General features: G+C 41.6%; 1 protein-coding gene across 1 annotated transcript in view; it reads right to left on the bottom strand.

Moving 5' to 3' along the window:
- Window positions 1-679: 679 nt before the first annotated feature.
- Window positions 680-27,867, bottom strand: part of ADCY10 (adenylate cyclase 10) — a 102,373-nt gene continuing 75,185 nt past the window's right edge. The window contains exons 22-33 of the mRNA XM_032291495.1: window positions 27,184-27,253; window positions 26,690-26,921; window positions 24,320-24,427; window positions 23,049-23,224; window positions 18,984-19,140; window positions 15,052-15,256; window positions 14,877-14,973; window positions 13,411-13,526; window positions 12,433-12,550; window positions 9,858-10,053; window positions 4,212-4,400; window positions 680-2,958 (exon numbers count right to left, since the gene is read on the bottom strand). Of these exons, the coding sequence (XP_032147386.1) occupies window positions 2,797-2,958; window positions 4,212-4,400; window positions 9,858-10,053; window positions 12,433-12,550; window positions 13,411-13,526; window positions 14,877-14,973; window positions 15,052-15,256; window positions 18,984-19,140; window positions 23,049-23,224; window positions 24,320-24,427; window positions 26,690-26,921; window positions 27,184-27,253 (1,826 nt within the window). The 3' untranslated portion in view covers window positions 680-2,796. The remainder of the gene's footprint in view (window positions 2,959-4,211; window positions 4,401-9,857; window positions 10,054-12,432; window positions 12,551-13,410; window positions 13,527-14,876; window positions 14,974-15,051; window positions 15,257-18,983; window positions 19,141-23,048; window positions 23,225-24,319; window positions 24,428-26,689; window positions 26,922-27,183; window positions 27,254-27,867) is intronic.

Here is a 27,867-nt window from a genome sequence, read left to right as displayed (position 1 = left end):
TCAAGCAATCCTCCCACCTCAGCCTCCTGAGTAGCTGGGACTATAAGCATGTGCCACCACAACCAGTTAACCTTTTTTGTATTTTGTTGGTAGAGTCAGGGTTTCATCATGTTGCCAAGGCTGGTCTTGAACTCCTGAGCTCAAGCAATCCACCAGCCTCAACCTCCCAAAGTGCTGAAATTACAGTCGTGAGACACTGCACCCAGTCCCAGGCAGTGTTTTTCATTGTAATTCTAAAAAAAAAAAAAAAAAAAAAAAAAAAAACCCCACAAAACTTGATGCAATATACGTACTATTATTATTTCCACATACAGATGAGGAAACTAAGGCACAGATAGTTAAGTAGCCAACTTGGGATTATCTTCCAGATAATTGGAATATGTCCACAATGACTCCAAAAATGGCTGCCATAAAAGTGAAGGTGTGGTCAGGTGTGATGGCTCACACCTATAGTCCCAGCACTTTGGGAGGCCAAGGTGGGCAGATCATGAGGTCAGGAGTTCAAGACTAGCCTGACCAACATGGTGAAACCCGTCTCTACTAAAAATACAAAAATTAGCAAACCTGTAGTCCCAGTTACTTGGCAGGCTAAGGCAGGAGAATTGATTGAACCTGGGAGGTGGAGGTTGCTGCTCATCACTGCACTCCAGCCTGGGCGACAAGACTCTGTCTCCAAAAAAAAAAAAAAAAAAAAAGGTGAAGGCAAGTGGTTCTACAGGACTCTTCCAGGTAAAACAAAAGAAATAAGAGTCCTCTCATATTCCAAATTGGCCATTCTATTGCTTATATATAAGTGAAATAGAGATAAATGTGAATATATTCAGAGACAAGTGACCAGGATACTGAGAGAACCGAAAACAAGGAGATGGTAGGAGAAGCAGAAGGAACCAGAGGTATGTAGCTTGGAGAAGGCTCAAGAGAACCACAAGAGGTATGTTCGAGGCTTTGAAGGGGTCAGTGAGGAACAAGTTTAAGTTTATTCTGTATGATTCCAAAGAGTAGAACTAGGTTCATTTTGTGGAAGCTAAAGGGAACTTGAATATTTAGATGGTCAAAGCGATTTTTAAGACAGAAAACACTGTTTCCTGATGGTTTGCAGAAGCCAAGACAGAGAGCCAGAAAAGCGGATTTGAATATGCGTGGACATGGGCACACAATTTCTGGATTTAGGCTCGAGTTCAGCCACTTACTGGCCAGATGATCTCAGGCAAGCCAGAGCATCTACCATTCTCACCATTCAGGGTTTGCAGGGAGAAGATAAGAGCAGGTCCCAGAACTCTTTATAAAGAGTTGTACAAATGTAAGGAATTGTTATGATTAAGGCATTAGCTTATTATGACAATGTAATAGAAATAAATCTGAACTCAGAGGCAGTTCAGCTGAGTCTTCGAGATGTCCAGGTTTTGTATGTGTTACTCCTTCCACCATGCAGGATTTGAACACAGCTCTATCATATTACTGTAGAATGGGCTCAGTGAGGTTTATGTGTGCATCTGTTTCTTCTGTTGGACAAGTGAGCTTGCTGAGGTCAAGAATTGTGTCCCTCATGTTTTTATATCTTAATCTCCAGTACTTAATCAGGGATTAGTACACAGTAATAAGTTGGAAAATATTAGTGGAATGAATAAGTGAGAGAATGAATAAAGTACAAAATAAGGCAATTAGAAAGCAAGGGATTTCTATGTTGCAGCGTGGGGAGAGCATGCAGCTTCCAGGATGACAGCTTTGGAGGGGACAACACTTAATCAAAGTTTAGTATTTGACGTGTTTATTTTAAAATCAGTCATCTGTCTAATATTAGTTTCTTTTTATTTGTATGGCACACTGTAATTTTCAACACTTTTTAACCTCCACCATTTTATTCAATACTCACCAAAATGCACTAAAATAGGGAGATTATGTTTATCAGGCAGGGAATATGTATCAGGCAGGAATCAAGTGTGTCTATGGCAGAGCTTATGTTCGAACCTAATATTCTGATCTTAGCTTGGAGCTCTTCCCTCTATGCCAGGCCAGCAGGGCTCTGTGGTTAAGCTCGTGGTACCATCTGAGTCTGTCCAACCTCCTTTGTGGAACTCAGTTATGTTACCAGGAGAAAAAATGCACAGCTTTGCTTTTGCATCTAGGAAATGATGAAGATGAATGTTATTTCTTAAATATAAAAAAAATGCAAACTCTAAATATGTAAAAGATACCCACATAAAAATTATTAATATATTAATTTTTAAAACTTGGTCTTTATTTTGTATTAAACTTATCTGATATTAAAAATTGATTTGATATTTGATGCACATGGTGAGAGGGGCTAAGACATCACCCTGGCTTTGGAAGCTGCAGCCAGGTCCTACAAACGTATCTTTTCTTTTTCTGTCTTTATAGGCCATGACAAATGTTTGCTATTTGTAATACTGTGCTACCTCCAAAAGACTTAATAACTGGATATTTAAAAATACATATTTTCAGTTAATATACTAACTAGAAACATGTCTGTTGCAACACATGATGTTATACCATCTTGAGATTAATAACTTCTCATATGATACAACTTTGCGTGGGCTGAAATAGATCAAGCTAAAACAACATGAATGGTAAGGTCAATTTTTATAATGTTAGGAGGAAGTAAAGTGTAACACTCCTGACCCTTTTTGACCAGAAAGAGAAGAAATCAACACGTCTGGTCTGTGCCTGGAACAGAAGAGCTTATGTAGGAACCTGGAGGGGCCAGCCACAGAGAAAGGTCAATAATAGATCATCACAAGGACATAGTGCTTACTAAAATCTTTTTTCTTTGACATGTTAGAAATGATTGTCCATGATATCAGCTCTCATCAGGAATTTGTTTTTTTGAATATCCTGGGTGTTTACCTTGCCTGTTACAATTTTTTCCCATGACGGGAGACTCAAGATCATCTGAAGCCATTGGTCTTCTTTTAACTCAGAGGTTGAGTACCAGCATTCCTTAGAGGAGGGAAACAGAAGAAATCATTAGCACTCCTTGACTTTTGTAATCAGGATTAGTCCAATACCAAATAAGCCAAACTGTCCTTGAGCTTTCAAAACCATGTGAACCCATAGACAAAAATGAATCTTGCTATCCAAACTAGGATACTGACACATCCCTCTTAAAATAAACACACATACTCATACATTCATTCACGTATTCAGCAAAGCTGAGTATAAGGCTCCGTGCTAGGCACTAAGTGTGGTTTTTGCGTTCAAAGAGTTCACATTCTTTTTTTTTTTTTTTTTTTTGAGACGGAGTTTCGCTTTTGTTACCCAGGCTGGAGTGCAATGGCACGATCTCGGCTCACCGCAACCTCCGCCTCCTGGGTTCAGGCAATTCTCCTGCCTCAGCCTCCTGAGTAGCTGGGATTACAGGCACGCGCCACCATGCCCAGCTAATTTTTTGTATTTTTAGTAGAGACAGGGTTTCACCGTGTTGACCAGGATGGTCTCGATCTCTTGACCTCGCAATCCACCCGCCTCCGCCTCCCAAAGTGCTGGGATTACAGGCGTGAGCCACCGCACCCGGCCAAGAGTTCACATTCTTAAGGAGAGGAAAGACATGCAGACAGATGTAACACAAAGTGGAAAGTGGCCACAGAGAAGGGCAGAGAGAGGGCATGCTCAGGGGGATTTGGATGAGGGAGAGAGTCCATGAGAACTTAAAGGGGAAGAGGAAGCTCACAAACCTGAGCTCTAGGCACATCACCCATTCTGGTAAGAATCGAGAAAGGCCTATGGTGATTGCTATGGTCTGAATGTTGGCATCCCTTGAAATTCTTGTGTTGCAAATTAACCCCCAAGGTGATGGTATTAAGAGGTGGGTCTTTGGGAGGTAATTAGGTCATGAGGGCTCTGCCCTCATGGATAGAATTAGCGTCCTTATAAAAAGGCTGGAGGGAGCATATTTTCCTTTTCCATCCTTTTGACATGCAAGGACACAGCAAAAGGCACCATCTGTGAGGAATGGACACTCACCAGACATTGAATCTCCAGTGCCTTGATCTTGGACTTCCAGCTTCCAAAACTGTGCATAATTTTCTATTGTTTATCAATGACCCAGTCTAAGATATTTTGTCACAGCAGCCTGGACAGACTAAGACAATGACCTTCTGTGCCTGGTGAAACCTAACCAGACAATGGGCTTCCGGGGCTTCTTTATATGGGTGAGCATCCCCCATCCCAGCTTGCTAGCTGATGATACATACTTTGCTCATTTGCAGCCAGCATTTCTCCAGCACATTCCCCTGTGTTTCAGAGAGCTGCAAGGCTGTGTTCAGAAAGAGGCAACAGTTCTGCCTGTCTCCCATTAATATACAGATGTAAGCCATCAGGTGGTAGAGCCTTGGGTAAAAGACAGGACCAGTGGTATTTTGACCCACCAGATTCTTCAAGTTCTAAAGAAAAAAAAACACAACAGTATATTAGAATCAAACAGGGTCCTTGACTGTAAGTTATTTCCTTCACAGATGATTTGGGAAGATTTCAAGGATTTAAGCAATCAAGTGAGAAAATACATTATAGAGACATACATAGTAGGTATTGGAGATAATAAATGTCAGGTGGAGTAGCCCCCATGGCCCACTGAGATCAGGAATTGACATGAGAGATCCCATCATTGCTTCTCTGCAATAACTTTAAAAAAAATTATTTTGATGGCCGGGAATGGTGGCTCATGCCTGTAATCTCAGCACTTTGGGAGGCCAAGGCGGGTGGATCACCTGAGGTCAGGAGTTCGAGACAAGCCTGACCAACATGGCAAAACCCTGTCTCTACTAAATATACAAAAATTAGCTGGCTGTGGTGGTGCACACCTGTAATCCCAGCTACTTGGGAGGCTGAGGCAGGAGAATTGCTTGAACCTGGGAGGCAGAGGTTGCAGTTAGCCAAGATTGTGCCACTGCAATCCAGCCTGGGTGACAGAGTGAGACTCCATCTCAAAGAAAAAAATAATAATTTTGATGATTATGATTATTAAAGCAGTACAAATTAATTGTTGAAAAATTAGGGAAAAAATTGGCCACTTCTGCATGTAAGGAGCTTGGAAGTAACCACTTAGTCCTAGAATCAAGTAAAAAGCTGAACGGACTGAAAGATCAACAAATATTCTTGGATCCATAAGGGAAGTGAGAACACGGGGCAAACTGCTGATCCAAAGACTGTAGAGACAAACAGAGATTCACAAGTGGAAACCACTGTGGGAATCAGTGCCAGGCTAGGAAAACCTGAACTGTAATTGATGAATTGCTATAAACTCAGAGTGGACAGGTCTGGGAGTTAAAAACTCTATGGAGAAGAGGATTCAGGAAAGATGGCAGATAGGAAGTACCAGCTATCTGTATCCCCACCTAGACTATCATTACACTGGCAGAATCCGTCAGAATGTAACTATGTTAGAACTCTGGAGTCTGCTGAAGACTTGTAAATAAATGCCAGGCAAAGGCCTGGATGGTAAACTGAGGTTAATTTCAGTTTCAGCTCTTAGCACAGCTGCCTGTCCCCCCACCTCAAAACCTGTGGCAGACAGTTGTGCACATGTTCCTGAAGAACCCGCACACAACTTGTGGGAACAAGTTTGGGCAAAAAGAACCCTGCGTGAGATATCAGGGATTGGTGCTCTGATCACCAATTGCTGCTTCTGATGGAAGAGGTAGAGACAAGGAGGTAGGCAGCCATTGTTGCACTTCTCCCCACCATTGCAAGCCCTTCCCTCTCCAGTTGAAGTGACTTCCAGGGGATTTAAAGGGCTATTGCCCTTCCCCCCAGCCATGAACTTTATTTTTCTCTCCACCCCAAAAAGAAATTCTGGAGGTGAAAACTACAAAAACTAAAATTGAAAAATCACTAGAGGGATTCAAAGGCAGAGTTAAACAGGCAGCAAACTTGAAGGTATGACAATGGAAATTATTGAATCTGAGGAACAGAAAGAAAAAAGATTGAAGAAAAGTTAGCAGAGTCTAAGGGCCTTGTGGAACACCAACAAGTGAACCAATAAATGCATTGTGGTAGTCCTTGAAGAAGAAGAGAGAGAAAGAGCTAGAAAGAATATTTGAAGAAATAATGGTTGAAAACTTACCAAATTTGGTAAAAGATATAAACACCCCAAAAGCTCAACAAACTCCAAGTAAGATAAACTTGAAGAGATCCATACTAAGGCACAAAAGACATGAAATCTTGAAAGCAGTGAGAGAAGCAACAAATCACATAGAAGACATCTTCAATAACATTACCAGCAGATTCCTCATCAGAAAATTTAGGGGTCAGAAGGCAAGTGTGCCAATATATTCAAAGTGTTAAAAAATCCCATCAACCAAGAGTCTTCTATCTAGCAAAAGAGTCCTTCAAAGATGAGGGAGAAATTACTAGCTCAAAAGCTAGTATTACTGTAACTGTGGGTTGTGACTCCACATTTTGTTTTCTACATAGTTCAAGAAACTAATCATTTAAAATGATTATTCATTTATGTTTTGGGACACACAATGTATAAAAATGTAATTTTGTGACGTCAACAACCAAAAGGGGTGGGAAGCTATTAAAGGAGCAGAGTTATGTGTGTGTTACTGAAGTTAACTTTAGGACGCTAAATGTAATCCTCATGGTAACCATAAGGAAAATAGCTATAGAATATATACAAAAGAAAATGGGGAAATAACTTAAATGTTTCACTATGAAAAATTAAATGCAAAGAAGATAGTAGTTCAGGAAATGAAGAACAAAAAAGCTGTAAGGCATATTGAAAACAAATAGCAAAATGATACAAGCAGTTCTCTCTTTATCAGTAATTACTTTAAATGTAATTGAATTAAACTCTCAAAAATAAAACCAAATTGGCAGAATGGATTTTTAATAAAACATGATCTAATTACATACTAAAAGAGACTCACTTTAGATCCAAAGACACAAATAGATGGACAGTGAAAAGACAGAAAAAGATATTTCATACAAATAGTAACCCAAAGAGAATAAGAGTGGCTATAAAGGTCAGACAAAATAAACTTTAAATCAGAAAAAACCCTACAAGAAGCAAACAATATTATATATTAATAAAAGTTCTAATACAGCAAAAAGATATAACAACTATAAACATTTATGCATCTAATAAGATCATCAATATATATGAAGCAAAAACTGACAAAATTGAAGGTAGAAATAGACTGTTCTATAATAGCTCTATTATGTGGTAGAAATAGTTCTATAATAGTTCTATAATAGAACTATTCTATGATAGTTGGAGGCTTCACTAACAATAATGGATAGAACAATTTTATAAAAGATAAGATATAGTGGTCTTAGACAACACAATAAACCAACTAGATCTAACAAACATACAATTAATGGGTATAGAGTTTTTATTTTACAAGATGAAGACAGTTACGGAGATGGAGGGCAGAGATAGATACACATTATAAATGTATTTAATACCACTGAACTGCATACTTACACATGATGAAGATGTTAAGTTTTATCCTGTGTGTATTTGGATGACAATAAAAAAAATTAGGCTGGGAGCTGTGGCTCACGCCTGTAATCCCAACACTTTGGGAGGCCGAGGTGAGCAGACCACTGATGTCAAGAGTTCAAGACCAGCCTGGCCAACGTGGTGAAACCCCATCCATCTCTACAAAAATACAAAAATTAGCCAGTCATGATAGCAGGTGCCTATAATCCCAGCTATTTAGGAGGCTGAGGCACGAGAATCACTTGAACCTATGAGTTGGAGGTTGCAGTGAGCCAAAATAGTGCCATTGCACTCCAGCCTGGGCAGCAGAGCAAGACTCTGTCTCAAAAAAAAAAAAAAAATTAGACATAAAAAATCCCAAACACCTTCAGGTGAGCCCCCACAGTTTTGTGTGTTTTACCTCCAGAAGCTCAACCAGGATCTCTCAGTAAATATGGGAAGAAAAAAAAAAATCCTTCATTCTTTCAGCAGAGGAGGAGGAAAAGGAACCATTTTGAAATATGCCAGAATACTCCATTCTTCTTAACGAGGTTTGCCCTCGGGAGAAACTATGTAACCAGAGCCTAACCTCCAGGGGTTTTAATAGATCCTAACCTATCTTGGGGGAGATGAATATCCAACTAAAGCCAGATCTAGCCATTGGGTCCCACCTAAGGAAGAGGGGAATGAAAAGCCCTTGTGAAGTTCTTAGTCCAGAGGAATAGGCTCACTAAAAGACTGAGAATGTGTTCCCTCTCCTCACACCTTACCATCACATTACTAAAGACCTATTGAGACAAAGACTTTTTATCTGGTACATCATGTCTGGCTATTAAGAAAAATTACAAGGCATACCAGGTAGAGATTGCAGTGGGCCAAGCTCACACCACTGCATTCCAGCCTGGGTGACAGAGGGAGACTCCATTTCAAAGAAAAAGAAAAAAAATTTTGAATGAAGCCCAAGGGGCTTCTAGAGAGCAATAATAAAAAAGAAGTGTGTTTCACTTTTCCTCAGAAACCATGCAGGCAAGAAGCCAGTGCCATGACATGTTGATAGGAAAAAAATCCCTAGAATTCTTTACTCAGTGAAATTATCCTTCAAAATTGAAGACAAAATAAAGACTTCTCAGACAAACCAAAATTGAAAGAAGTTGTTGCTAATAGCCTTGACTTGCAAAAAATGTTAAAGAAATTCTTTAGAGAGAAGGAAAATATATAGGTCAGAAACTTAGATCTACATAAAGAGCATTGAAGAAGGAGTAAGTGGAGGTAAAATAAAAATTTTCCTTTTCTTATTCCAACAGATGACAGTTTGTTCAAAATAACAACTGCAACAATGTATTAAATTATTTCTGCTTACGTAAATATATCTCCTAAGCGGAGATACCAGACCACTGAGGCTTTGGACCTCCCAAACTGCGAGTTACAAAGTGGGTGTTGTTTTGGGCCCCACACGGTGGCTCACACCTGTAATCCCAGCACTTTGGGAGGCTGAGATGGGTGGATCACTTGAGGTCAGGAGTTCAAAACCAATCTGGCTAACATGGTGAAACCCCATCTCTACTAAAAATACAAAAATTAGCCAGTCATGGTGGCGCTTGCCTATAATCCCAGCTACTTGGGAGGCTGAGACATGAGAATTGCTTGAGCCTGGGAGGCGGAGGTTGCAGTAAGCGGAGATTGTACCACTGCACTCCAGCCTGGGTGACAAAGCAAGACTCTGTCAAGAAGTGGGTGTTGTTTTAAGCTGTTAACTTTGTGGTAATGAGTGACAGAGCAATAGAAAGCTAATAGACCTGTGCTCAGTGTTTACAAGAACAAGGCAAATGTGTCAACACCAGAGGTTTAGCCCTATATTCTCTTAGGGTGCTTGCCCATCCCATGTTGTAAACTGTTGGAGGTGTTTAATTTGCTCACTCTTGTGCCCAAGCACTCTTGTATTAATATGCTTAATACATAGTTGAATTTTTAAAATTGTCATGTGGAATGATTTATCTACCAGGATGCTTTATCACAGCAATGGCAATAAGATCATTCAGAAAAGTTTTATCCAAGAATAATTAGACCACCTAATCATATATCTATAAGATAAACTACAATGCTTCCTTTTAAATTGTGATGTGAAAAACAATGACAGAAAATTATTCATAATACGCTTAATAGCAAATTACAAAATACAGAAATGTGCATGCACACACACACAAATACTTGAAAAGTGGGATCTCAATGTATAAAAAGTGCTTATCTCTGAGTAGTAATGTAGTGGACAATTTACATTTTCTTTCTTACTTTGGGGAAGTGCCTTCAAAAACGTCTGTGATAAACATATAATTCTATAATGAGAAAATAATTAGCACAGGAAGTAGAGATCTATTTAAGGTGTATTTTACACTGGAAACTGGAGAGTAGGCCTCACCTTGAGTAGCTCCTTTCCATTAGCATGGGCATTCTCTGACTGTTCTTTGATTTGCTTTTGAAGATGAAGAACTTGCCCCTCCATGTACCTAGACATTCCTTTATAGTAAATAAGTGTTACGGTTCTTCTTGGCAACAGATTTTTAGCTGCACTGGAATATATGTAAAAGTTGCCCCATTCCTGACATCTGGCATACCTGCATTACCACAAAGGAATAAGAAAAATCAGTATCACCTGTGGAATAGGCTGGTTTTCTGAAATGGCTCTCTCTGGATGTGCAGCTTCCTGTACCTGGGTCTCTGGAAGTGTGCCTCCTGCCTACCCCTGCTTCACTCTCCCTAAAAAAGCAGGAAATTAATTATGTGATGCAGAGCAAGGAAATGATAGATTTTTTTTTTTGATGGCTTGAGATGAATAAAATCCTTGGAAACACCCAGGTAATATTAGCCACCACTGAACTCTTTGACTTTTTATATTAAAAAGTAAGGGAGATCAGACACTTGGAACTGTAGATTCTGGGACTTGAAGAAACTGCTCCAATACCGAAGAGAGATGATTTAGGACAGTACTGCTCAAAATGTGGTTCACAGACGGGCATCATCAGTATCACCTGGGTTCTCATTAATGCAGCTTCTCATTAATGCAGGTTCTCTGGTTCAGTCCAGGTATACTGAATCAGACAGGCTCTGAGGGTGAGGCATCTCCACATTAACAAGCTCTCCAGGTGATTTTTAGCCCACTAAAGTCAGCAACATTGGCCTAGAACACAGATGTTGAAAGAACTCTCCAGCTGAGATAGAAAAGAAAAAAAAATTTGGATGATTTTTGAACTTTAGATTCCTTGACCTTTAGCTCACATTGGTAAGTTATTTGATTTTGAACTTTAATTGGCAAGAGTAATTAATTTTTGGATTTTAATTTCTCCCCATTAATTTTATAATGAGGGGATTTCTGGCCAGGTTAGTGGCTCATGCCTGTAATCCCAGCATTTGGGGAGGCTGAGGTAGGACTGCCTGAGCCCAGGAGTTGGAGACCAGCCTGGGGAACATGACAAAATCCTATTTCTACAAAAAATTAAAATTAGCCAGCTGTGGTGGTATGTACCTGCAGTTGCAGCTACTCAGGAAGCTGAGGTTTTTGGGAGGATCACTTGAGCCTAGGAAGGCGAGGCTGCAGTGATCCATGATCACACTATGGCACTCCAACCTGGGTGACACAGCAAAACTGTCTCAGAAAGGAGGGAGTGGATTTCTATTCAGATTTGGGGCTGCTCTAATTTGTAGCATTTTATATAGGAATGTCTTCATATTGTCGCTTAGTTTCATCACAAACCTCTGATAGACCATATGGTTGCATATAATTTAATTAAGATAGGAAATAATAGGGGGTGATTTTCAATCTTGGGGATAGTCTTGAAAGTAATGTAATGAATGTTCTGTTTTGACCCATTTTAGAGCCTTAGCGTTCATCAAAATAGGCTTAACTGAGTTAAAAACATAATAGGTTACTTTGGGAGGCGGAGGCGGGCGGATCACGAGTTCAAGAGATCGAGACCATCCTGGCCAACACGGTGAAACCCCATCTCTACTAAAAATACAAAAAAATTAGCTGGGCGTGGTGGCACGCACCTGTGGTCCCAGCTACACGGGAGTATGAGGCGGAAGAATCGCTTGAACCCAGGAGGTGGAGGTTGCAGTGAGCCGAGATTGCGCCACTGTACTCCAGCCTGGAGACAAAGCAAGACTCCGTCTCAAAAAAAAAAAAACAAAAAAAAAAAAAACCAACATGATAGGTTAACGGGATTAAGCCTCAGACTTAATGAGTTAATGGGGTATGTGGAGAATGCTTCTTCCTTACTCCTGAAGTTTCCTTCCATGTGAGGGGCTTCTATTTGGTGAAAAGCATGAGAACTCTTTCCCTGCTTCACTTGCCCCTTCAATGATAAGGAGAGATCTTGCTGGTGAATTGGGAGAGGAATTGGGCAAGTATAACTCTGTATCTCTCTGCATCTTGAGAGCTAGTGAAGCCAACAGGGAGTGTGATACTGATCTCTGTGCTACAAGAGCCCTGCCTCCATGTGAGTAGATCTACAGTTTTCCAGAACTGCCTGCTACTGAGCAGGTTAAGTCCGACTCTAGGGCTCAATATTAGGAAGCCCACTTACGTGCAGAAATAAGCCATGTCTTCCAACATTAGATGTATCAATCCATATGATTAGATGTGGGTGGGTGCTGGGGTGGGCAAGTGGTGCTATTCATTAGTCTTCCTCAAACCCCAGCACTCCTCCAAAGAAAGCAATCTTTTCTTATTTATCCCTGTATCGGCACAACATGATATGTTTGCGATAAATATTTATTGCATGGAATGCAATTGAGACAATCTCACTTTTCTGTCCTTGGCCAAGGGGGATGAACTAGTTGATCCCTAACACATCTTTCAGTGTAAATATCCTCTGACACCTTTAAGCTCTCTCAGGTATAAATTATGAATACTCTCTAAAATATTTTTAAAGAACTCTTCCTTGGAACTCAACATCTTCACCTTGGGAATTTAGTGATATGCAACACATTGTTACCAGAGAGCTACAGATGAATAAAGTCCCAGGAGGAGTCCACTATGGAACTTGAGGATTCTGTTGTCTTCATATTGGTATATGAATTGCAAGCATTCTTCAAATGTTCTATAAACAAAACCTAAAAGAGAAAAGGGTGAGAGTTGCTGGTAGGTGTGGGTGGTCATCTTTCTAGCCTAGTTGCTCTCAGTAGAATATTCCCACTGCAGGGAGAGTAGCCTCTGATCACTGTATGAATTCAAAGGTTCCCGTGGATTGCAACAACCCGACGACTGGACTACCCTGTGTTTGCTGAGTCCCAGCTATTGGGGAGTGTTATGGATATATAATACAGTTCCACAGTACTGACCAGGCAGGTGTGGGGTTTAACTAATCTTTCCCAGCCTTAGCACAGCCTAGGACTTCTGTGTCTCCCCACACATGCTTCCCTTGTTGGCGGCAATGTTTGCATCCCCTTTCAAGATCCCGTGTGGGGAAAACAATTCCCGAGTTGGTTCCTGTGGTTTAGTATGTACACTTCAAGTGACCTACTTGATGTCACTTGAAGATTATCAGGAAATAACTTGTTTTCCAAATCACCAAGAGCTGCCAACCTGGAACTCTCACCTGAAGCAAACTAGTCCTTCATTCTAAAGCATGAAGTCTCTAAGTACATCCTGCTAAAAGTTAAAAACCCTTAGTAAGAGGCACATAGTAAGATAGTCGCTATCACCTAGGTGCAAGTTGATCTGACCGTTTAACTGGCAGCTCATACAAATCAGGTTCCTTCAGACTTAATTCTCCTTCTTGAAGTGCCTTTACAGTCTCGGCACCTGCTAGACAGTGCTTCAGTTCACACCACCAGCCTCTCTCCATCCCTGCTCTGTAAGTCCGCCCACACAGAAACCTATTGGTGCCAAAGCACCAACCTGACAGCTGCCTCACCATACCAGCACAGGTGCCACACCCCCAAGTTCTTTTACATTCCAAACCCACACTTACCAGAATAAAGCATGATGTCCAAGCAGACAAAGTAGAAAAATGCCTTGCTCAAGATGTGTTCCTGTGTTACAGAAAGATCCCACAGACACCCCAGCACCTGGATCAATTGCTTGTATCTGTGGAAAAGAAAACATAGTGGCCACTAAAAAGCGGTAGATATTGTAATCCCAGCACTTGGGAGGCCGAGGTGAGCAGATCATGAGGTCAGGAGTTCGAGACCAGCCTGGCCAACATGGTGAAATCCTGTCTCTACTAAACTACAAAAATTAGTCAGGTGTGATGTCAGGAGCCTGTAACCCCCCTACCTGGGAGGCTGAGGTAGGAGAATCTCTTGAAACTGGAAGGTGGAGGTTGCAGTGAGCCAAGATCGCACCACTGCACTCCAGCCTGGGTGAAAGAGTGAAACTGTCTCAAAAAAAAAAAAAAAAAAAAAAAAAAGCAGTGGACATAATGGACTTTGGGGACTCAGCGTGGAGGGGAGGAGAGAAGTGAGAAATAAAAGACTACATATTGGGTACGTGTACACTGCTGGGGTGACAGGTGCACTAAACTCTTATAATTCACTACTATAAAATTCATCTATGTAACTGAAAACCACTTGTACTCTCAAAGCTATTGAACAAAAAAAGCAGTGGGTAGGAAGAGGTTTAGTAAGATCCCTCCCTGGTCTAGTCCTGGTCCTTCTCAGTAATTCAGAACCAAATACACCTCTTAAACAGACTTCAAATGCATCCCTACCCAAGACCAAATCCTAAATCTCAAATTGGCTCTTGTTTCAAATTGTTCTTTCCTGGGTTCTTTATATCAGGGTGACCAGAGTCAGAGCAAATTGGCCTTGGCCTCTAGACCTGGTTGCTATTCTCTGGCCATTTGCCTCCCTAGAAGACTTCCCTTTGTCTCCACTTGACAGAAGTGGAGGCCTGATTTCCACGGCTGGGATGACTGTCTGACTCCCCTCCACTCACTGGCCACAGCAACCAGATTAGAGATGATGCATGGGAAGGAATTCTGTTAAATGAAACAAAACAAAACAAAACCAAGGCCTGGCACGGTGGCTCATGCCTGTAATCCCAGCACTTTGGGAGGCCGAGGTGGGTAGGTCACTTGAGATCAGGAGTTCAAGACCAGCGTGAAACCCCATCTCTACTAAAAAATACAAAAATTAGCTGAGGGTGGTGGCATGTGCCTATAATCCCAGCTACTCAGGAGGTTGAGGCAGGAGAATTGCTTAAACCTGAAGGCAGAGGTTGCAGTGAGCCGAGATTGAACCACTGTACTCCAGCCTGGGCAACAGAGCAAGACTCTGTCTAAAAAAAAGAAAAAAAAGGACAACTATTATCAGTTACATTTTCTTACTGCAAACTCTACTCCCTTCCCCACCCTATGGTCAGGCTAAAGTTGAACCCAGAACACTCAATAATATTGCCTCCTCCCCCTAATTTTGGAAAATGCTTTAAGATAAATACCTGCTTTTCAAAAGGAGACATTGGCTAAGTCTGCAGAGGGACAGATAGCGTCGGTTGGGATTCTGGAGCAGTGCCCACATCTGGTGGGCTCGGGTGCCTGGGAAGAAAACAATTCCAATATATTGTGGGACATTCCTTGTATCCTCATGTCTCATCTTGCCCAGCCAGCCCTTACCTAACTCAGTGGCCAAGTCCAGGTGTCCCATTATGAGCTTGTTGAAGACCAGTGTATCAGCTACGTATGCCACAATTTCAATGCCCTCGCCTTTCAGGGGGAGGTTGAAGATCTGCTCCAGGGCCATGACTTCGTATTTGAACCACACACCCTGATAGCCAGCCAGCTGGTGGTATAGCGAATAGTCTAGGTAAGCCTTAATGATCTGAAATGACAGAGTGGAGGAAGAATGAGGCAGAACACAAAGCAGAAAGCTCAGGAACATCACTCAATGTCTGCCAGTAAACATTTGTTTATTAAGCTTGAGAATAGAGCTGGACATTTGGCCAAAGCCATGGGCTTAAATACAGAAATCAAATGGGTTTTTGCTACATGTTTACTGAGCCATTCAGAATAAGCTTGATGGCCCCTTACCCATGGAGTCCTTAAATGAAATATAAAATTTTTAATTTATGTGAAAAATGAAAGCATAGCTTACATATTAGATATATAATTGCAGAGCGAAAAGCCTGCAAGGATACACTCCAAAGTATAAACAGTAGTTACCTATTTGTTGGGGGTGGGAGGAGAGATTTTACTTTATGTGTCTCTGTGATGTTTGTTATAACAAGCATATATAATTTCAGCAATTTAACAAAAAAGAAAGAAAGGTTGGTTTGGTTTCTTTGCCTTTTTTTTTTTTTTTTTTTTGATAGGGACTAGTTTTAAACCTAATTTGGAGGTCAAGTGCAGTGGCTCACGTCTATAATCCCAGCACTTTGGGAGGCTGAGGTGGGAGGATTGCTTGAGCTCAGGAGTGCCAGACAAGCCTGAGCACAATAGCGAGACCCTGTTTCAACAACAGCAAAAACTAGCCAGGCATAATGGCACATGCCTGTAGTCCTATCTACTCAGGAGGCTGAGACGGGAGGTCACTTGAGCACAAGAGTTTGAACCCAGTCTGGGCAATATAGTGAGACCTCATCTCAACAAAAGATTAAAAAAAAAATAGCCAGCATGGTGACACAAAACTGTAGTCCTAGCTACTTAGGAAGCTGAGGTGTTTGGGAGGATCAGTTGAGCAGGGGAGGTTGAGGCTGCACTGAGCCATGATCATGCCACTGCACTGCAGCCTGGGTGACTGAGTGAGACCCTTCTCAAAAACAAACAAACAAATACATCTGATTTGGAGATTTACAAGAAACTGGTTACTCTAAACAACTCTTTAAAAAGATAAAGTTGCTACAGAATATACACGCTTAGAGAATAGTTAGGGGAAAATAGTTCCTTCTAAAGAAGCAGTTTTATTATTTATACAAAAACAACAGAATACATGTAACCTAATTTGAAAAATACAAACAGAAAAAATATAGTATCTCTAGTGGTGGGAGTGTTGGGGTAGGGGAAGTATTTTAGAGTAGAGGTTTCTTGCTGGAATTCCTCAAATGGGACGAAGTAAGCAGCCTACAAATTCTGTGTTACAGGCAGGTCCCTGGATATTTAAAACTGCAGTCAGTCTTAGAGAATTCCTTTCTTCCTTATTTGAAATATGCCCCAGATAATGCTACCAGAAGGTAAGGATAGCCAGAAGTGGTGGTGGGGGAGAGGGAATTGTTGGGCACATAAGAAATCCAAGACTGTAATAAAGCCTAGGATGTCTTGGATTTGGACCGAGAGAATAGAGGTCCAACTGGTTCACTTTACAGAGAAAATACAAAGCTCCATGTTTATGCAGCTTGCCAGTGGTCACAATGCAGATAGGCGGAGTCCTGAAAACCGCTCTCTGGCTCTGTCTCGGCCTCTCCCTTCTCCTATACTTGAGTCCCTCATCTGCTTTTGAGTGCTGAGGGGAGTGCTTCTCTGTTTTCAATCCCAGCCACCTTGATGACGAACGTCTTGGTTCACTTTCTAGCCTGAATTTTTATTTTTTCCACCCCAAGTCTACCACAGTTCTTAGGCTATAGCTCCATGTGTGGAGAAGTATTTCAGCCAATATAAATTTCTTGAGCAACTGCAATTGTTCTAGAAACTTAGGATGTGAATAAGACAACTGAAGATGACCTTGCTCCCATGGGATTTACACGCTGCTAAGGGAGACAGACCAAAAGCTAATGCAGGAGCAAACAAGAAATTGTTGAATGGCAATAATACCTATTAAAACAGAGTGACAAGTTAGCAAGTGAATGGGTGGCCATGCCCAGTAAAGATCGGAGGATGAGCACTCTGGGCAGAGGGAACAGCCAGGGACAGATGGGATTAAATTTCTGTGTTTGAGGAACCAAAAGAGGACCAATATGGCTGGGCCTGTGACTCCTTCATGGCCTATGGAGCTAGGAGCAGAGGATGGGAAGTGAGCAGGGGTCAATCTTGCTGGAAGTATCCTAGGAGAGCCAGCCTAAGTCCACCAAAAGGGACTAATGCAGAGGACAGACTCCCAGTTAGGAATTTAAGCTCCTCCAACATTAACAGTGCTACCTGACTCCTTCCCTTCCTTCTTGACAATGAATGACTCCAGGAGGAAGAAACCCAGACTTAATGTACTTTTATAATGGAGCAAGGCCGTTCACATTAGATGAGTTGGATTTAGCTTAATAATTTCTTGATCATGTCTCCTGATACCTTCTTCATCCAATCAAAGGCTTTCCTATTTCTGACCTAGAATAGTGGTTCTCCCAATTCATCTTGGGATCCCTAAGAATCCCTGACACCTTTTCAGGGAACATATAAGGTCAAAGCTAGTTTCATAGCATCCACACATTACTTGTGACAGGAAAAATAGTGAGACCTTAAAATGGGCCAAAACACAAATTTAGAAGGGTTCCTACCTCACTTACTAATCAAAGTTATCTCTACTTTTCTTTGGACTATCTTACAACTATGTTGCAAAAAACTAATAATAATATAAGTGATATGATTTGTTTTTCATAGAAATGTAAATACTCAGTGGAATACAAGTGATTATTACCCTGTTACTAGACAAGTTTTGTATCCTTCATAAATTGGATTCGCCGTGGAACCACTTGGTTCCAATCTTAACTAATTTTGATTGAGTCAACTCAGTGGGTTAAACAAAATCTTTAATGTGTACTTTCCGTATTTGTTATGATTTATAATTCTATCTTTTTAAAAAAGAATGTATATTCATTCTCTCATGAATATATAGTAGAGTCTTCCGGAGGCAACATATGTGATATTGCAACAGTGAAAGTAGAAGCAGACATGAGAATCTAGTTGTCTTCTAGAAGCCAGACATTAAGATAATACAATGCCATATTTCCCATTAGGTTTTTTTGTTTGGGGAACAGAGTTTTAAAAAATGAAAATGGTAATTATGCTAATATGTAATAGGCTTGTTATCTTTATTTTAAAATAATATTTTAGGCCAGGTGCGGTGGCTCATGTCTGTAATCCCAGCACTTTGGGAGGCTGAGGTGGGGCAGATCACTTGAGGTCAGGAGTTCAAGACCAGCCTGACCAACATGGCAAAACCTCATCTCTACTAAAAATACAAAAATTAGCTGGGTGTGGTGGCACTTGCCTATAGTCCCAGCTACTCAGGAGGTTGAGGCAAGAGAATTGCTTGAACCCGGGAAGTGGAGGTTGCAGTGAGCCGAGATCATAACACTACACTCCACCCTGGGTGACAGAGTAAGATTCCATCTCAAAACAAACAAAAAATAATATTTTAGAATTTTCTCAGTTTTTGTTTCTTATATGATATCAATAAATTCAACCTATATAAATAAAAGCCATTTGGGATCCTCAATAATTTTTAACAGTGTGAAGTGATCCAGAAACCAAAGTGTTTGAGAACTGCTGGCCTTGTCAAAACAAGCCAGTCAGAAAGCCTTCTGTTATATCCTCAGAATTCTGAATCCCAATTGGCTTTCACTAGGCTTTTCTTCCCAAATGAAATTCAGAAACTTAAAGGAGCAGCTACAAAAATCCCCTACCTGGAAATTATTTTGAGTTTCCAGTGCAGTATTCATTTGCATCATAACTGCCAGGTAGGCATAATACTTGCTGTGAAAAAAATAATTTAAGCTATAGATGCGCCACAGCAAGGAGAGGCAGACAGTTTGCCGGTAAAGTTGTGCCAGCCTCTTCTTCCTATTGGATAAAGTAAACACAAATGGAACATAGAAGTTATCATCATCATGCTGTAGGGGAGCACAGGTATGCAGTGTCCTCACTGTGGCCCTGGCAATCAAAACCGACTTGAATCTGAGGCCTGCCTCCATGACTGACAAATAAGCACATTTTCTCCATTGTAAAATGGGACTCATGATACCTACTCTACAATGATTAATTTATGTAAAGTATCTGGCCCCTGTCAGGTAATTGCTAGTTAAATAAAGCTATTTAAAAAGCACACTGATATCATTCATCACATTTGATTCTGATGACAGCCCTGCAACAAAAGAGTGGAACAACTGACTCCATTTTACATATGAGGAAAGTGAGGCTCAGGTTAAGTAATTAAGGCAAAGACACACAGCTGGAATGTGGTGATGCCAGGATTCAAGCTCCATCTACCTCCAGCCCAAAAATCCAATGTATTATTTTCTCCAGTGCACACTGCTCTCAGCAACTAGTTCTCAGCTCAACAAAGATGTGAAAGGAAAATAAAAATGCGGGACCCCAATTCACTATGCCAAAAGGAAAAAATTAAGCTAAAAGCTGAGTCATACAAGAAGTTGCCTTTCCTTTTGTTCCTTAGCAGAACAGCTGCAGATAAAAAGTTAAGTACCTGTACCGGTAGCTACTCTATGTCCACCTTATCCTATGCTAAGTGCCTATTTACTCAGCATGAGACAATACATAATTGACTCTTCCCCTAGCTTTTCTCTTGTAACACGTGGATGACCATGCCCTCCTTCATTTCCCTCCAGCTCACTTTTCCCCTCTAGTTACTGCAGGCCTCACATTCATCTTTGGAGAAAGACACAGACCATGATTTCTGTGATTCTGTGATTCTATGTTTTTTCCTTCTGGGCATGTCCTTAACCTTGGCAAAATAACTTCCAAACTGATTGAGCCCTGTCCCAGCTACTTTTTCATTTACAAAAAAAAAAAAAAGAGCATTTTTATTTTGTTTTTTTTGAGATGGAGTCTCACTTTGTTGCCTGGTTGGAGTGCAGTGGTGTGATCTCACCTCACTACAACCTTTGCCTCCCAGATTCAAGCAATTCTATTGCTTCAGCCTCCCCAGTAGCTTGGATTACAGACATACACCACCAGGCCTGGCTAATTTTTTTTGTTTTTAGTAGAGACAGGTTTTCGCCATGTTGACCAGGCTGGTCCCGAACCCCTGACCTCAGGTGATCCGCCCACCTCAGCTACCTCCTGAAGTGCTAAAATTGCAAGCATGAGCCACTGTGCCTGGCCAAAAAAAATGAGCATTTTTAGTTTTATTTTTATTTTTTGGAGACAGAATCTCATTCTGTCACCCATGCTGGAGTGCAGTGGTATCTCAGCTCACTGCAACCTCCACCTCCCGGGTTCCAGCAATTTTCCTGCCTCAGCCTCCCTAGTAGCTGGGACTATCGATGTGCACCATCACACTTGGGAAATTTTTGTATTTTTTAGTAGGGATAGGGTTTCACCATATTGGCCAGATTGGTCTTGATCTCCTGACCTTGTAATCTGCTCACCTCGGCCTCCCAAAGTGCTGGGATTACAGGCGTGAGCCACTGCACCTAGCCAAAATGAGCATTATTAACAATTCCATTTGTGAAAGGAAAATATCTTGGACCCCCAAAATCACTAAGGAAAACTCAAGCTGGAAACTGTTTAGGGCAAACCTGCCTCCCATTCTATTCAAAGTCACTCCTCTGCTCACTGAGATAGACGCAATTCTGATTTGCCTCCTTTGGAAGGCTAATCAGAAACTCGAAATAATGTAACCAGCTGGGCAGGGTGGCTGACGCCTGTAATCCCAGCTTTGGGAAACCAAGGTGGGTGGATCGCCTGAGGTCAGGAGTGTGAGACCAGCCTCACCAACATGGTGAAACCCTGTCTCTACTAAAAATACAAAAAATTAGCCAGGTGTGATGGTGGGTGCAGGCACGGGCCCACTCATATAGAAGCAGCTGCTGAAGGCCAGGGGGCCCGAGGTGGACACGTTGTAGGACTTCTGGGTCACCGTGATGGACGTGGTAAAGGCAGGCGGGCTGAACCAGGTGGAAATTCCAGAAGGAGCAGAGAAGCTGATTCTTCTTCAACACTTTTCTACTTTTCCCTTTGTGCAGGTACTTCTTACTCATTTACAAAATGTGAGATGTGTAAATTACCTGCTTTAGCAGATGAAAATACAGGATGCCCAGTTAAGTTTGAATTTTAAAACTAATAATTTTTATGGAATGCATATGTCCTAAATGTTTCATGTGATAGATGTATACTAAAAAAAAGTATTCCTTGTTTATCTGAAATTCAAACTGAGGCATCCTGCAACCCTATATGTAATGCAAAGACCACCGCCTTCTCAGAGAGATCTCTGCTGAATATCGCCCAGCCCTTCCTCCTGGGGTTTCCAGGAACAGCCAGGTATTCCCACGAGCCCACTTCCCATATGCACAGGAACTCAGCTCCATTACATTTTCCTTTTCACCTCAAGATCCCCTACATTTTTGGGGAACACGTTTGGAAGTTGGGGAGGCAATTTTTGATGGGATTGTAAAAGTTGTAGTAACTTGCTCATAGGAATAGATGTTTGTGTCATGGGCAGAACCTATAGGAATATTGCTACTGAGCTCTCTTAAGAGGGAAGAGATGTCCTCTGTCAGTTCTCCAGGTACCCAACAAGGTGGCATCTCCTTTGGTGGCACCTCTTTGGAATTGCTAGATAGGTGGAATTTTTTTTTTTTTATTGAAACGGAGTTTTGCTCTTGTTGCCCAGGCTGGAGTGCAATGGTGCAATCTTAGCTCACCACAACCTCCACCTTACGGGTTCAAATGATTCTCCTGCCTCAGCCTCACGAGTAGCTGGAATTACAGACATGTGCCACCACACCTGGCTAATTTTGTATTTTTAGTAGAGATGGGGTTTCTCCATGTTGGTCAGGCTGGTCTCAAACTCTCGACCTCAAGATGATTCTCCGCCTCGGCCTCCCAAAGTGCTGGGATTACAGGTATGAGCCACCGAGCCCAGCTTTTTTTTCTTTTTTTTTTTTTTTTTTTCAATGATGAGAGGTGTCTTTGTTGCTTAGGCAGGCCTGGAACGCACAGCCTCGCCTCCTCAAGCACTAGGACAACTGACCTGAGCCACCGTGGCTCCCAGGTGGAATGTTTTTTAAAATGTTTATTAAAGAATAATTCAAGCATATACACAGCAAACAAGAGTATAATGAGCAAAATGCATTCAACAACCAGTAACATGCTTATTTCATCTACCTCTCCACTCACTATTTGTCCCCACTCATTATTACAGTTATAGGTAGAATTTATATATATCGAAATGCACAGATCTTAACATTACAATTTTGACCAACAGATACCCCCCTGTAACCCACATCCTGATTGAGATTCATAGATGGGTGGGAGTTTTGTCCTTTGGCAAATGTCTTCAGGGCTTGCTATTTGTCTTTGGGGTGGGGCAAAACCCAGTGTCTCAGTTCCTAATGGAAGAGGGCTTGTGACTGAAGTCCCAGGAACACCTGTATCCGTCTTCTGATCCGTGTTCCGATCTGTGTTCCATCCAATCAGAACATGGATGGCCATGGGGGTTAATGGGCTAGATGAGTAGGGAAGGACATAGAACTCACCTTACAAAGGGGTCCCTTGTGTTTGTGTCATCAAAATTCCCTTTGGCAAAAACTGCCCATAAAGTGCTTTGTGGTAACCCTGGTCTGGGAGCACCTCCCCTCCCACACTCGACCCCTCCCCCAGTGAATGGTCAGAGCCACACAGGAGTCCTTGTGCCCCCTGGAGGCCAGGCTTTGGGGGCTGACTTGGATTATTTGTAGGTGTCTCTGGGGAGTGAGATTAAACACTCTGCTCTCCCCAGCTCCTTCTCTTACCCTGGAGGTGAGCTCTCTTGGGCCTGCTGATTCACATAATGAAAGTGTCTGTTTTTCTCAACGTGGATATGGAGAAACAAGGAGATTAAGTTGTAAGGAAAGATTCGGTTGAGGAGCTTCAGCGCCTTCCTCAGCATTTTCTTGGCAGGCACTATCAGGCCCATATTGAAATAGACCTAGAGGGAGATGGGAGGGAAGAGAGGAAAAGAGGAAAAGCAATGATTCTAGACTTAGTCAGTATGTCCCAACAATACATATTTTGGGGATTCTTATCAAAAACATAATTTATGGACCAGAAACAAAATCTTCCTGTGCCTGGCATAATGTCTGTTGGATGTATGCATGAAGGATGGTTGAATGACTGGGATTTTGCATCTTAGTTATGCATCGTCCACCTCTGAGACAATGTTTACCCATTCAGGTCCATTTTTAGAGATTGTTACAAAAATGTTTCATAAAGATGTCAACCTGGGCCAGGGCAGTGGCTCACGCCTGTAATCTCAGCACTTTGGGAGGTCAAGGCAGGCAGATCACTTGAGGTTAGGAGTTTGAGACCAGCCTGGCCAACATGGTGAAACCCCACTCCACTAAAATACAAAAATTAGCTGGGAGTGGTGGTGGGCGCCTGTAATCCCAGCTCTACTCAGGAGGCTGAGGCAGAAGAATCAGTTGAACCCGGGAGGTAGAGATTGCAGTGAGCCGAGATCGTGCCACTGCACTCCAGCCTGGGTGACAGAGCGAGACTACCTCTCAAAAAGAAAAAAAAAAAAAAAAAGATGTTGCTGGGCGCGCTGGCTCACCTGTAATCCCAGTACTTTGGGAGGCTGAGGAGGGCAGATCACTTGAGGTTAAGAGATCAAGACTATTCTTGCCAACATGGCGAAACCCCGTCTCTACTAAAAAATACAAAAATTAGCCGGGCATGGTGGCGGGCGCCTGTAGTCTCAGCTATGCAGGAGGCTGAGGCAGGAGAATCGCTTGAACCTGGGAGGCAGAGGTTTCAGTGAGCTGAGATCATGTCACCGCACTTCAGCCTGGCAGCAGAGACTCCATCTCAAAAAAAAAAAAAATGCCAGCCTGGAAGACAGGGAAGATCTTGCTAATAAGCCATCATGAGGCTGGAGCCCAGGGATTTGAGTTTCTAGAGTCTTGGCTAGAAGTCTGTGCTAAGAGATGGGAGGAGGATGTAGAAAGTATAGGGATGACTTCTACTTCTATGGAAAGGCCTAAGATAAATAACAGATTAATTCAAGCCTTTAATGGTTTCTTACCTCACCTTTGAGGCTGTAAAAGGTGGCAAACTCAAATGTCTGGCTCCAAGATTTGTCCTTCTTAAGAGTTTTTAGCAACTTCTCGCCTTCATTCAAATACCTGTATGCCTGCAACCAGCCCAAGAAGTAGAAAAGTGTTGATTCAGCAGGGATTGATCCCACAGAAGGACCATTGCCCCAGACTCTACTGAAGGAAGGGATGCAAGAAGCATGTCAGTTATTGCCTCCACTTCCATCCCCAGCTCCACTGATTAAAATGGGCTTCCAAATTCTAGATGGGAATTGATGGGTGAAGATCGCACCTTCATGCTTACCTTTGTCTGCTGGATCACTCGATCCAGAGGATGAATCTGGAAATCTCCACCTTTCCTCATGCTATCATCTAAGTTGCCTTACCGGAAGTTTCCCTCAAGCCAATTTCCTCCTCTCAGTAATTCCATCCCCAACCTCCCTATTTCCAGCAACACACCCACTTCCCCTGACCAGTATCTCCACATCTATGAGAAGCTGGTCTTCAGTTTTGAAATGAATTATGAATCACTCCCATTTTGTTTGCTAGGGCCATTTTGGGAGGTGGATGAGGAAGGTAAGTCCCTGCATAACTCTCCTCACTTCATCTTCACCTTCTAACATCCTCAGGCAAATCTTAGCATATGTGAACACCAAGGTAAGATCAGACTTGAAGAATAAAATAAGGTGAGGCAATAGCTCTCAGTCTCATGCATCCTGTTGGGTATGTGTGGGAGGCAAAAAAAAGAGGGAGACGTGGTGAGTTGGCCGCCAGCCCCAGTCCCACCAGTTTCTTTGATGGGAGAGGGGGTACAAATGGCACATTGTGGGACCTTGCACTGTGGCTCTGCTTCCAATCACTGCCTTCCTGATCACTCAGCACTCCTTGTCAAATGAAAAAGGGTACGCATACGTTCTAGAAAGTTGATCCCCAGGCCTACCTAAGCCTCCTCCTCCTGGGGCTTCTTGGCTACATCCCCATCATCACCCCAAACATGTGCATGAACTATGCAGGAGACTTTCATTCTTAACATAAATGCTTTCAAGGACAGGAACTTAGTAACATTTTTAATAGTTTAATTGCAGAATGTTATGTAAATCTAAGGTAGGAGGGTTGATTAGGCTGCTGTGACCAGTAGCAACTGTAAATTATGGAAGGTCTATGAAACTCTTCCTGAAGTTGGCTGAAGTCAGATAAAGCAAGGTCCCAGAAAGACATTTCCTCAAGTGAGTTCTCATGGAAGGTTAGCCTAGCCAGCTGCTCCATGAAAAGTGATCTAAGGGCAAATAAGTTTGAGAAACATAGTATACACTTCACCCTAGCCTGGCCTTTACCTTTCTCTGTCCTCTGAAAAGATTTATCTGTATCTCAGCATATCAAAGGCCCTGAAATATCTAAAGAAATTTATTTAACTGTACTCAGCTCAGTGATTTCCAACTTATTTAATGAATTCTGTTTCTTTCATTAAGTGTATCAAATCCCCTCATTTCTAGGGGCATATTGCCCTGGAACCTTATTTATAATTACCCTAGAGAAACATTCACTAGTGCTTTGGTGATCTAATGGTATGTGTGATAATCTAGCGCACATTGCATGATGATAAAGACGGGGAGAGACTTTTTGAGGATCACAAGATTAAAACCAGAATTGGCTGGGCACAGTAACTCACACTTGTAATTCTAGCATTTTGGAAGGCCAAGATGGGCAGATCCCTTGAGCTCAGGAGTTCAAGATCAGCCTGGGCAACACAGTGAAACCCCATCTCTACCAAGAATACAATAAATTAGCCAGGCATGGTGGCATAAGTCTGTGGTCCCAGCTACTTAGGACACTGAGGTGGGAGGATGGCTTGATCCTGGGAGGCAGACATTGCAGTGAGCAGAGATCGTGCCACTATACTCCAGCCTGGGTGACAAAGTGTAACTTCGTCTCAAAAACAAAAAAACCACAATTGCACTCATCAAAGATTTACAGGTATTTCGTGCTCGCAATTATTTTAGGATTAATGGAGGGTTAATGCCACTTGGCTGTTATTGAGGAAGACTATGCCAAGAGTCCTCTCTGCATCATTTAGAAATGAGATGTGCCCCCATACCTCTCATACAAGTAGGCAATTCATGGCAAGTTTCTAAAGCTGGCAATATTTTTAATAATTTACAATGCTAGTTGAAATGTATTCCAACTCTCTTTTCTCAATCTTACATAATTCCCCATCTGAACAATGTGATTTTCAGCAGAAAGGGGTGCTGTCAGAAATACAGAATGTGAAGAAATCAAAAACCATGCTGGAACTTCCCTTTGGGCTCTGTGTTCTATGATTTGTCTCTAGGGTGGAGGAGGTCTGGGTAGAAACAGCTTACCATGTAGTTATCATGCAAGATGAGATAAGCAGATACAGTTTCTAAGAAGTAATATAAGGCTTTGTTATTTTCTTCCAAAGCCAGAAAATGGTGGACCAGAGGCAAAATGACAATCTCTAGGATTTCTTCACACTGGCAAGATTCCAGAGGGATAATATCTTCATCAGATGTCTTCATTCTTGTTATAGTGTCGTCAAAGAAATTCAAGATCATTTTTCTTATTTCTTCAGAACTGTCCATATGCAGAAATAAATAAAAGTAGTAACTTAAAGAGTATTGCTTTTGATATTAAAATATCTTTAAAAACTAATAAAAGAGCAGGATAATAAAACCTAGTGTGGATACTACTGACGAAACTCACCAGGCATACTCCCTGAAGTCTCCCACTTGTATCTAAGAGGTCAAAAGTACTGGCCAGACAAATGATTCTAATAGGTTGAATTTAATGACAATTGCTTATGCTCTACTTCCTAAACAATGATATATGCTTCTACCTGGGATTTTCAGGAAATAATGCAGATTTCTTAAGAATCTTTGATTCGGAAAAGGTAAGTTCTTCTTCAGCTAGAAAATAAACAAATGAGTTGTATGGGTCATTGAAATGTTCTCTGTAGTGGAGATATCTGCTGTCTACTCAAGACTCTTGTTCCCTTTATGGAATTGTTGCTGCCCAGCAAGAAACCACATTGCCCAGTCCCTATGCATCTTAGGTGAAGCCACACAATGAGTTTTCACAGTAAAATTAGATCAGAAGTAATATATGTCACCTCTAGGCTGAGATGGTTATGAGTCTTCTCTGCCTTCTCTTTCCACAAGAAAGCAAATAATTGTAAGAACTGGAACGATAACAAACCCACAAGTTGGGAGGAGCCTGGGTCCCTTGCTAACTGCATGCAAAGCCATTGGTCAAAACTTGCATTGGATTATTTCATGAGGTAGAAATAAATTATGACTCTCTTGTGTTAAGCCACAGAAATGTTGGGGTTTGTGATAACTAATAACATTATCCTAATTAATTTATTCTGCAACAAAAACTATGAATTAAACCTGAAGAAAGTGACATCAATTTCCAGTGGAGAAATATAGATACTTAAATGAAATACCCCAAAAAGTTAACTGAAGGGCAGAGAATCTTTTTTTTTTTTTTTTTTTTTTTTTTTTTAAAAAAAAAAAAAAAA

This window comes from Sapajus apella, unplaced genomic scaffold, assembly GCF_009761245.1.
Source record: "Sapajus apella isolate SASKATOON/1434 unplaced genomic scaffold, GSC_monkey_1.0 scaffold25, whole genome shotgun sequence".
NCBI classification, from domain to species: domain Eukaryota; kingdom Metazoa; phylum Chordata; class Mammalia; order Primates; family Cebidae; genus Sapajus; species Sapajus apella.
This window is presented reverse-complemented; position numbering and strand designations above follow the sequence as displayed.